The sequence below is a fragment of the Salvia splendens genome, chromosome 22 (assembly GCF_004379255.2).
Source record: "Salvia splendens isolate huo1 chromosome 22, SspV2, whole genome shotgun sequence".
Lineage (NCBI taxonomy): Eukaryota > Viridiplantae > Streptophyta > Magnoliopsida > Lamiales > Lamiaceae > Salvia > Salvia splendens.
The window spans coordinates 1,621,816-1,634,229 of NC_056053.1; the positions used below are offsets into that span (position 1 = coordinate 1,621,816).

The 12,414-nt window shown below is 40.0% G+C and overlaps 1 protein-coding gene across 1 annotated transcript; it reads left to right on the forward strand.

Annotated features, from left to right (window-relative positions):
• The first annotated feature begins 1,120 nt into the window (after window positions 1-1,120).
• On the forward strand, window positions 1,121-8,123 carry LOC121787839 (pectinesterase-like). The gene is made up of 3 exons (XM_042186680.1): window positions 1,121-1,691; window positions 6,770-7,282; window positions 7,492-8,123. Exons 1-3 carry the CDS (start codon window positions 1,559-1,561, stop codon window positions 8,121-8,123), a joined length of 1,278 nt encoding a protein of 425 aa, XP_042042614.1. The 5' UTR covers window positions 1,121-1,558.
• The last annotated feature ends 4,291 nt before the right edge of the window (window positions 8,124-12,414 follow it).

Consider the following 12,414-nt stretch of genomic DNA (forward strand, 5'->3'; position numbering starts at 1 on the left):
AGAATATATTTTTAAATGTTACGTACTAAAATTGATGCTTTAACAAAAGTTTGAATACCAAAAAAAATATTCCCTCTAAATAAAATAAAATATATTAATACAAACACCTAATAAAGTGTAGAAGAACCAATTGAAATACAAAATTTTATGAGCTTTATATATATTTTGCCAATAATAATACTTTCTTACAAGAATATGACCAACACAATAACAAGGACAAATTTTACGCACAGTTGAATGGTAGGTTTAGATCCAAGTTCAGTTCATCTTCGAAATTTCATGGAATTTCACACAATTATAACTCATGGCAATATTTAATAGTATTTCGTATATATTTATATCAAATTTGGGCCCTATATTCAAGATAAGATGATCTTCGAAATTTCATGGAATTTCATACAATTATCACTAGTGGCAATATTTAATAGCATTTCGTATATATTTATATCAATTTTGGGCCCTGTATTCAAGATAAGATGATCTTCGAAATTTCATGGAATTTCATACAATTATCACTAGTGGCAATATTTAATAGCATTTCGTATATATTTATATCAAATTTGGACCCTAGGTATTATTGAAAAAGCACAGTATATGGTCCCGGTCAATAACGACGATTGTAACGTCATTATTGCTTAGCTACCCGCACCTTCTCCGTTCGCCGCGCTAGCTTTTATTTTTATCCGTGTGTCAATACTTGTCACACCTATTTTTGACAGCAGACTCATATTCCATAAACTCATTTTATTATTAAATTAATATATAAAAATAAGACTCACGTTCCGCCTGAATCAAAGTGCGATGTTTAAATAAAGTACTCCCTTCGTCCCAACTAAGTTGAGACGATGAAAGTAAATATAGTACAGTATATTACTCCACCGATTTTAATAAATGTAATGGAAATTGAGCTGAAAAAGTTAGTGGGATATGAGGTTCACTACAAAAATGGGTAAAAAGTGAAATGCGATAAATTTTGTGGGGCGTACGGGAATGAAAAAATGGACAAAATTTCGGGACGGAGAGAGAGTATTTCTTTTTTGTTAAAAATGGAAATCAAATACTTGTCATGAACAACCATAAAAGAAAAATCAATCAGTTAGTCATAGACGGGGAGAGTATTTATTTCTATATATAGTAGTCTAAAATTGTGAATCTCATCACAAATCCTACCACCAACCAACCATGGAGAATATTCAAAAAATCGTAATCATCTTCGCATTCCTATCTTTACTAGTCGACGCCGCCGTATCCACCCCAGCCTCCCCTGAGGAGAGGTCCAGATTCGGGTCGGTGATCACCAAAACCTCAAGCAAGTCCAACTTCAAGATCCCGAAGGAATTCGAAAAGATCTTAGGCAAGCACAAGAACCCAGAGGAAATCAAAAGGCTCTTTTGACAAGTTCAAGAACCAAGGGAAATTCAAAAGGGTCTTAGACAAGTACAAATCCAAACTCCCCTGGATAACAAAAAACAAAAAAATCGATCAATTTCTGCGAGGTCTGTTAAGCCAGCAGAAGCAGTCGCCGCGCAGGCTGAGCGCGTTCGACGACTGCTTCGTGATGACTGCCGACATGATAGACCAGATCAAGACCAGCATTGAGATATTCGAGGGCGTCGAATGGTCCAAGGACGGCATCTCAACCCTGAACGCGACGCAGAAGGTGCAAATCTATAACCTCCTCAGCGCCGCCCAGACCTCTTAACGATGGTAATCGAGAGACTTGAAAAGGCGATGCATATTAGAAGCTTTTGAGAGAAGAGAATTGTATATCTTCATTGATTAGCTCTCGGTTATCTCCCCAATTTATAGGGAGATTGTACAATGTAAATAAGGTAATAGATCAATCTAATTCTAGACTATGTATTACACATTTATTTCATATCAATCAAATATATTCTCCTCTAATCATGCTTGATTTGGTACGCTTGATTTGTTACTTTTGACACTCCCCCTCAAGTTGAGCAAGGGTATCTCCAATGCTTAACTTGGTCAACACTTCTTTGAACAAACTTGGGTTAACAGCTTTGGTGAGTATGTCTGCCAATTGTTCTTCTGAGCGGGTGAACGGGAATTCAATGATGCCTCCGTCTAGTTTCTCTTTGATGAAATGTCGATCAACTTCCACATGTTTTGTTCTATCGTGTTGGACTGGATTTTCTGAGATGCTAATGGCAGCTTTGTTGTCACAGAACAACTGACTCTTCCGAGTAGGTGGGAAGCCAATTTCTGTGAGCAGTCTCCTGAGCCACAGGATTTCCATGAGTCCACTCTTCATTCCTCGGAACTCTGCCTCGGCACTAGATAGAGCTACAACCTTCTGTTTCTTACTCCTCCAAGTAACCAAGTTTCCCCCTATGAAAGTAAAGTAGCCTCCAGTAGATTTTCTATCCACCGGGTTGCTTGCCCAGTCAGCATCGGTGTATCCATCAATCTCCAAGTCTTCTCTCTTTGCTAGGAACACCCCATATCCTACAGTTCCTTTTAAATACCGCACGATCCTCAATGCAGCTTCCATGTGACTCGCTTGAGGTAGGTGCATGAACTGACTTACAATGCCCACGGCGTATGCAATGTCGGGTCTGGTGTGTGAGAGATAGATAAGTTTTCCGACAAGCCGTTGATATCTCTCTCTGTCAGCGAGCTCTGCTCCTTCCTCTATCTTCAGACCATGGTTAGGGACCATTGGAGTGTCTGCGGGCTTACATTCAAGGAGACCTGTTTCCGCCAATAGATCTAGAACATATTTTTTCTGCCTTAGGAATATTCCGTGTTTAGATCGCAACACTTCTATCCCCAAGAAGTATTTTAGTGCTCCTAAATCTTTCATCGCGAATTCTTTGAACAAATTCTCCTTCAACCTCTGGATCTCTTCTATGTCATCTCCTGTGATAATCATATCATCAACGTAGATAAGCAGACAAGTTACCTTGTTGTCTCTTCTTTTTGTGAAGAGTGTGTGATCAGACTGACTTTGTTGAAATCCATGCTTGAGCATGGCTTGGCAGAACCTGCCGAACCAGACCCGTGGGGACTGTTTCAACCCATACAAGGTCTTCCGCAGCCGACATATCTCTCCATCTCCAAATTCTCCAGAAAAACCTGGTGGAACCTCCATGTATACTTCCTTGTTCTCTTCCAGTTCTCCATGGAGGAAGGCGTTAGTCACATCAAACTGGTGTAGATTCCAGTCTTTGCATGCCGCAACAGATAGCAGTGTTCGCACAGTCTCCATTTTAGCCACAGGAGAGAATGTCTCTTCATAATCTACCCCATATACTTGGGTGTATCCTTTTGCCACGAGTCTCGCCTTGTATCTCTCGATTGAACCATCTGCTCTTCTTTTTATGGTGAATATCCACCGGCATCCAACTGGTTTTTTTCCTTTGGGCAGCGTACATTTCTCCCATGTGCCATTCTTGACTAGAGCGTCTATTTCTTTCTTCATAGCTTCTCTCCAGTGTTTGTGTTTGCTTGCCTCCTCAAATGATTGTGGGATGTCTTCTTCCTCATATAAAGCCATCTCGAAGGCCCGGGCCATTTCTGATAAGTGACCCTGCGCAATATTGGAAACTGCGTATTTTGCCTTTCTCCCTTTCCAATCTGGTGAGTATCGTCTAGGAGGTACCCCTCTTGTTCTCCGTGGGGGCAGTACGTATGGATCATGTATGTCTCCACTAGTTTCACGGTCGTCACTGTTCCTGTCAAGATTAGTATCAACATCTGAACTGATTACCTCGGGAATCGAAGGACTAGTTTCACGGTCGTCACGTGTGCAAACCGAATTTCTGCAGAGATCTTCAGCTGTAAATCATGGTGAACGTTCCAAAGACCAAAAAGACTTACTGCAAGTCGAAGGAGTGCAAGAAGCACACCTTGCATAAGGTCACCCAGTATAAGAAGGGAAAGGACAGCTTAGCCGCTCAAGGGAAGAGGCGTTATGATCGCAAGCAGTCAGGCTATGGTGGCCAGACCAAGCCCGTTTTCCACAAGAAGGCGGGGTTGATGGTCGGGTAGTGTCACTTTGTTCCTCATTTTGTATTACAGGACTTGACGGCCCGGCGGTGTTGCTAGCTTCCTCAGTTGGACCAACGTCTGAGACAGGACTTGGCTGTGGTTCTCCCCCTATCTGTGGTTCCCTCGTCTGAGGTTCTCCCCCTATCTGTGGTTCCTTTGTCTGAGGCTCTCCCCCTAACTGGTTATTTTGGATACTTGGCAGCCAATCTAGGAGGTCGTTGTGAGGACTATGGTCTGAAGGTTGTGTCTCCCCCTGACTGCTAGATTGGGTGTAGAAATATTCCCCTTCCACAAAATCGCAATTCATGGTGGTGTGTATCCTACGGGTTTTTGGGTCATAGCATCTATAGCCTTTCTGATTTTTACCGTAGCCAAGGAATACACATTTAAGGGCACAAGGGTCGAATTTGGAACGGTCTTGCTTGGGAATATGAACAAAGACCGAGCACCCGAACACTCTAGGTTCAAGAGATAGGGATGATGGGATTTCAAAATGTTGGGAAAGAGTATCGAGGGGCGTTTTAAAGTTGAGTATTCCGGTTGGAAGACGGTTTATGAGGTATACGGCAGTGGCGACAGCTTCGGGCCAGAAGGATTTTGGTATTTTGGACTCAATTAAAAGAGCTCGTGTGATTTCTAAGATGTAACGGTTTTTCCGTTCCGCAACCCCATTTTGTTCTGGAGTGTAAGCGCATGAGGTTTGGTGGACTAGCCCTGTATTCCTAAAAAATTCTTGCATTTTATGATTGACAAATTCCCCCCCATTATCGGATCTAAGGATCTGGATGGTGTGTTTATATTGGGTTTGAATAAGGTTATAGAAGTCTACAAACTTATCAAACACGTCATGTTTATTTTTTAAGAAATAAATCCAGGTCATGCGGGAGTAGTCATCAACAAAGAGCACAAAATACCGAAAACCTTGTCCCCCCGGGATAGGAGCGGGACCCCAAACATCCGAATGTATTAAAGCAAAATGAGATTTTACTCTCGTATTGTTCAATTTGAAGGAATGTCTATGGTTCTTAGCCAACACACAAGTATCACAATGAAAGGACTTCAAGGATTTAGCTAATTCAGGAAAAAGAAGACGAAAGTATCCCAAAGATGGGTGACCTAACCGACGGTGCCAAAGCCAAGCCTGTCTGTCTGTCGGTCCGGGAGTCAGCATCATTGCAGCACTCTGTTGGGCTATCTCGTCCACATAGTACAGTCCGTCTCGCTCAGTGCCACGCCCAACTATCGTCCCCGTCTTGATATCCTGTAGCATGCAGAAGCGGGGTTGCATCAGTAATTTGCAGTTCAGTTCTCTAGTCACGTGACTTATTGATAACAGTTTGTGTGATAAAGACGGAACAAAAAGACAATTAGAGAGGCATAGAGTCGGCGAGATATTGATTGTGCCTGCCCCCATAACTTGTGCTAGGTCCCCACTAGCAGTTTGGACATAGGATTTTTTTGATTTGGATATGGACACAAAATCTGAGGCTTCAAATGATATCGTGTCTGTTGCCCCACAGTCGAAAATCCATTGAGGGTCTTTTGGGCCGAAAACAGATGTAGAAGAACAGGCTAAGGCGTCAAAGGAGTTCCGGCAGGATATGGTTGGCTGATAGTTGACTTGTTCGGAAAGTTGGGGTGCAATTTGCAAAGTTTTTGCAAGTGGGGGGTCAGTTTGGATTTTTTCGGAAGTTTGGGGGGTGTTTTTTGTGTTTTTCTTTCGGTGGGGGTGAAACTGAGATTTTCGGGACTTTAGGGGTGTAATTGGATAGATAACTTTTTGGTGGGGTTTAATTTGGAGTATCTGGGATTTAGTCAATTTGGGATTTTCCTTAGCCGCCTCCCTCAATTCTGCCATGGTGCCCTCGATCGGAGCTGCCCCTTCGCTGTGTGCCCCTTCGCCGCCGCTACCAGCGCCGTCGCTACTGCCCTCAATCGCGCGCCCTCCGGCAGTCGCTCCCACTGGATCGGAGTGGTCTCTAACGCTGACTTCCTGAAGATATCGCTGCCGTTGCTGGATCGACATGGATCCACGGCTGCTGTCTCCGTCAGCAGCAACTGCTGTCCAGCAACTAAGACCTCCGGCATTGCAGACGCTGCTCCCACTGCAGCGCCGCCTCCGACGAGCTTCACGTTGCTGCCATGGCTGGATTAACAAGGATCCATGGCTGCCATTTTCGTTAGCGCCGCCACTGCTGCCGCCCGCCGGAGGATCGGTGTTGGTGGAGTGGTGATGTGCGGCGGCCGCTGTGGCTCTCCCGCCTCCTCGGCCTCCGTCGTTTCGGCCTCCACTCCGGGTTTGCCTTGCCCTCTGCCATTTCACAAATTCTGCAAATTGTGCAGCAAGATATGTGTTTGAAGTCATATTGGATAGTTGGATGTTTTTTATGGGTTTGGTTATGGTTTTGTCAAATTTTGACATCTTGGTGGTTTTGGGAAGGATCGGGAAAGGTATGCCCGGGACAATGATGAATCTGTTATGAGTCCCGAACCTGCTTTGATACCATCTTAACGATGGTAATCGAGAGACTTGAAAAGGCGATGCATATTAGAAGCTTTTGAGAGAAGAGAATTGTATATCTTCATTGATTAGCTCTCGGTTATCTCCCCAATTTATAGGGAGATTGTACAATGTAAATAAGGTAATAGATCAATCTAATTCTAGACTATGTATTACACATTTATTTCATATCAATCAAATATATTCTCCTCTAATCATGCTTGATTTGGTACGCTTGATTTGTTACTTTTGACAAGACCAACGTGGCCACCTGCCTCGACGGCTTCTCCCACAGCCGCGCTGACAAGAAGGTCCAGGCCAACCTCCAAGCCGACCTGATGATATACCACCGCACCGCCGGCTTCTGGCTGTCGGTAGCGGATGGCCTGGGGGGTAAGGACGCGAAGGAGGTCGCCAAGGAGGTGAAGAGGAGGAGGGGGGAGGAGTGGCCGGAGTGGCTGTCGGCTGATGATAGGAAGCTGCTGGAGGAGAAGGAGGTGAATGGGCACCTGACGGTGGCGAAGAAAGGTGAGAAGTACCAGACGGTGTCGGCAGCGGTGGCGGTGGCGGTGGAGTTGGCGCGCAAGCTGGGGGATAGTAATAAGAGGATTGTGATTAGGATAAAGGAGGGGAAATATATGGAGAATGTGGTGATACCGAAAGAGCTGAAGAACTTGATGTTCGTCGGAGATGGCTACGACAAAACTATTATCGTCGCCAGCACGAACGTCGTCGACGGCAACACCACCTTCAATTCCGCCACCGTAGGTCAGTTTTCTTGTCACACATATAATGAGCCACGCTATAAACTAGGAGTACTATATTTGTCTCGTGTTACTTATAATTTTTATTTTAGATCGTGAATTTAAAATTAATTTTTACTATAATTAAATTAGTATTTTAAGTATAAAGAGGGAGATCAGTTAATAAGTATTACTAACATTTAATAAATACTCCCTCGGTTTCGGTGAACACAGGAGTTGCCGGAGATGGTTTTCTTGCCCGTGACATCACATTTGGAAACAGTGCGGGGCCATCGAAGCTACACGCCGTGGCCCTCCGCGTGAATGCGGACTCCTCCGCCTTCTACCGCTGCGGCATGCTCGGCAACCAGAACACCCTCTACGTCCACTCCGGCCGCCAGTTCTACAAACAGTGCACCATTGTTGGCACAGTCGACTTCATCTTCGGCAACGCCGCCGTCGTCTTCCACAACTGCGACATCCGAGCACTCCGCCCCGAACCAAACAAAAAATACACGATCACCGCCCAGCGCCGCAGCCACCCCAGCCAGAAAACCGGCATCGTCATCCAGAACAGCGACATCTTCGCCACGCCAGACGCCGAGGGAAAATCTTCAACGTACCTCGGGCGGCCGTGGGGGAAGTACTCGAGGACCGTCGTGATGGGGACTAAAATCAGTGATGGGATACATCCTGCTGGTTGGTCTGAGTGGGATGGGAAATTTGCTCTTGATACTCTTTTCTATGCTGAGTATAACAACACCGGCGACGGGGCGGGTACGGCGAAAAGGGTGGAGTGGAAAGGGTTTCGGGTGCTGAAACCGGTGGAGGCGCAGTTAATTTCATCGCCGATGGGATTTAGCTGAAGGGCATGGCTTTTCCCTTCTCCTCTTGGCCTCTCATTCTCATGTTTCTGCATTTTTCATCTTTGTAGTATTCTGTTATTTTGTCTGTTGTTTTGTTTCTATTGTTGTTGTGCTAAAATAATGAATCAGCGTATTATAGTGGGGATTGAAAAGAACCTGCGGAAGCTATCATGAAGAAAGAAGACATGCTAGAGATGTATTGAAGAGAGTTTTTAATTCTACATTTTTTCATTAAGTCGAATGTAACAAGATGCAATACATATATTCTTCATTCGAATGATCTAGAACATTGTACTAATCTACTTTAATAAACTCTGTAAAATCTCTCTCTTCTTCATTCCATTGAGCAACACGTCTCCCCAAGCAGTGGCGGATGCAGGAAATATTAATAGTAGGGGCTTAATCATATACTCCTTTCATTTACTAAAAATAGAAATTCTGAAAACGGTATGAGTTTTAATGCAAAATCGGTAAAGTAAAAAAAATGAAAAAAAATGAAATTTTTTTTGATAAAATATGATAGAGGAGGAGAAAAATATAGGGAAATTAGTGTTAGTGGATTGTGTGTCCATTTTCTAAAATGAAAAGTTTCTATTTTTAAGAAATGGTTTTTAAATGAAAGAATTTTTATTTCTAGTAAATTGATGGAGTATATTTTTATTATATTATACTCCTCCGTTCCAAGGTAATTGTGTCGTATTCTTTTTTTTATTGTCTCAAGTAGTTAAGTCATTTACTTTTTTGGCAAAAATTTTATCTTCTCTTATACTTTATTCTTTTTTCATCTCTCTTATCTTATTTCATCTCTTACTTTACTCTTTCCACTTTTAACATTTAACACATCAATTTCTTAAGTATCGTGTCTAAAAAAATGCTTCACCTGTCTTGAGTCGGGCTCATATTATATACTAGTATATATGAAAAAGTAATACTTGCATCGTAAAAAATCATATACACTAGTCCAACCCATCATAAATTTAAAATAGCTAAAGGAATTAAAGGAAGTGATGTGAAAGAACTTGGAAAAGTAGAAAAAATCTTTGTTATGCATTTTAGCTACTCGTATATTTGAAATAAGTTTAACAATTTATGCAACATAGCAAAAGGAATTAAGGAAGTTTTCATTGGTCAAAATTTATAACTTAGGATAAATTTCATAATCAATTTTATTTTATAAGAGAACATTAATTGGAGCTCAAAACGGTACAGTACTTTTTAAATGTGACTTTCAATACCTAATATAGTAATATTATATCACTAACTTCTTCCCCAAAGTTTCGTCAGCCATTTTCTTCTTTCATTATCTTTTGCAAATTTTCGATCCTCAAAATTTGTCCAGCCCCTTCACATCATTCAGTTCCAGCAATTTAGTCTGTAATTATATTGGCTTTGGAAGGGCTTAAAACTGTTATCATTAATTTTCAAAAAAATTATAAATAGAAAAAGATGAAAAAAATCTTGTTGGGGAGGGCTTAAGCCCTTCCATCCCTCCACCTGTGTCCGCCAATGTCTCCAAGTACAACGGTGGTCCTCCACCTTAGCTGGCTCGCTTGGCTCAATCACAGCTGTAGCTCGTATGAGCTCTCGGATTGGTTCTTTTGGTGCAGCAACCTTTGTCCTCTCTTTTGTCTTATCTGTCGCCTTGGCTCGTTTGGAGTTGATGGCTTATTTATCACGCGCACCTTACTTTGTTGCCATAGACTGATCACCATGGTTAGTAATCTCAGCATTGCATGCAGCAGCTTGATCAACTCGCCATACCGCGGCTTGATCGACAGCTTGATCAACTTGGCATGCAGCGGCTTGATCAACAGCTTGATCAACTTGGCATGCAACGGCTTGATCAACAGCTTGATCAACTTGGCATGCAGTGGCTTGATCAACTTTGTTATCTCTTTCAGCTTGATCAACTTGGTATACAGCGGCTTGACCAACAGCTTAATTAACTAGGCATGCAGCGGTTTGACCAACTTTGTTATCTCTTCCAATAGGGATGTTTCTTTTAAATCTAGAACTAAATGTTTAGTAGAACAGAGAATTGAGTATGGCCTAGAACTAAAAAGCTCTAAAAAAGTGAATAACCACCCCGAACCCCATAAGAATTTGAACTCTTATTTTTTTTATTCTCTCATCTCGTCTCTTATTTTATTTTTCTAGTCTAATTTTTTTTTCTCTTATTTTATTTTTTTTCTACTTTATTATATTTTCCTTTAACATTTAAACATAAATCTCTTTAATGTCTTGTCCAAAAAAAGTGAATAACATAAAACGGAAGGATGCTATTTATTTTGATGAATAATTGGGCTGGTAAGGGGAAACTCATTTAAGAAAAATATAAAACACATAATAATTCATTCATTCACTAACTATTATCAATTGTATCGGAACTATGCACACAACAATTGGTATAATATTTTTTTCTTTACTTTTTATTTCTTTATTTTCTTTTATTTAATTTTTAAATATCAATTTTTAAAATTACATATTTAAAAAAAATGCGAACAACCTAAGCTGGAGTAGATACTGTTTATTTTGTTGAATCATTGGACTGGTCAGGAGAAAATCATTTAAGAAAAATATGAAACAAATAATCATTCATTTATACACAATTTTACCAATTGTATCGGAACCATGCACACAATAATTGGTATATAAAATTTAGTTGAATCATTATTTAACGGACTTCAGATTTTAACTACTTTTTCTTATGTTACTAGTTAAATTATTATTTTATCTCCTTTTATTTTAATATAATTCAATTGCAATATTGACTCAATAATCATTAGATAAATGAAAATTTTATTGATATTGCTTAATATTAATTTATGATTTTTTATTTTTTCAATAATTCTTGAGTCAATTGCAACTTTAAAATAAATAGAAAAAAAAAAGTTTAATTAGGACAAGAAAATTTAATTAAATTATAAGTCTGATAAATAAAGATTCAACTAAAGGAACCTCTTAAATCAAAATGTTTTTGATATTGTATAAAGATCTAATGCAAAAAAAATTACTATAAAATAACATAATAAAACAAAATGCATGAGTGCAAGAACTTAATAATATGTAGAAAAACCCATTAAAATATAGTAGGAGTAACATATTAGTAAAATATAAGTAGGCTATCTTTAATAGGACGGAGGGAGTATTAAGTTAAACAAATACTCCTTCCATCCCACCCTAAGTGGAACATTTTCTTTTCGGTGCAAGATTTTATGTAGTATGTGTTGTTTCGTGAGTTAATTAGAGAGATGGTAAAGTAAAAGTGAGAAAAAGCAGAGAGAGTGATGTTTCTATTCTACTATTGTGTTACTCCATCCGTCGCAACTAAGTTGAGTCGTATATCATTTTGGGATGTCCCAACTAAGTTGAGTTATTTCCTTTTTTTATATAAAAAAAATATCCGATCACTCTTACTTTATTGCATCATCTACTTTACTCTCTCTTTATCTTTCCTATTTTATTATTCTCTCCTAAGTACTACTTTTCTACACAATTTCTTAATCTCTGTGCTCAAAAGTTTTGACTCAACTTAGTTGGGACGGAGGGATAGGGTGGGACATCCCAAAAGGAAAAAGTGTTAGTACTTAGGATAGAACGATAAATAAGTAATAATAAAGTAAAAGAGGGAATAAATTAGAAAGATTTAAGTATAAGAGGGACTAAAATTCGTACTCCTTCAGTCCATGAATAAATGTTCCATTTTTTACCGGCTCGGGTTTTACGAAATTATTCGATTTTGGAAAATAAAGTGGTAGAAAAAGTTAGTAGGATGTGGGTCCATCTTTTATATATTAATTTTATAATAAAATGAGTTGGTGGAATGTAGGACTTACTCGCTAAAAATAGTAAAAGTGAAATGAGATATTTATTGACAGATAAATGAAGATGATAATATAAGACATTTAATGGCAGACGGAATGAATAATAATAGTGTAAATATGTTATGTTTTGATTAAAAATTAAAGGTGAGACATTTAAAAAATAAAAATCAATCACTTTATGAAACGAAATATAGTACTCCCTCTGACCCGGGCTACTCGCCCCTTTCCTTTTCGGCACGGAGATTAAGGAATGAGTGTATAGGAAAGTAAAAAATGACGGCTGTAGGTGAAAATTTTTACTAAAAATGGAAAGAGTGCAAGTAACTTGGGACGCGCAAAAAGGAAATAAGTGCGAGTAGTGCGGGACGGAGGGAGTATTTATTTCTATATACAGCGCTCTAAAATTGTGAATCACTTCACAAATCCTACCACCAAGCATGGAGAATATTCGGAAAATCCTAATCATC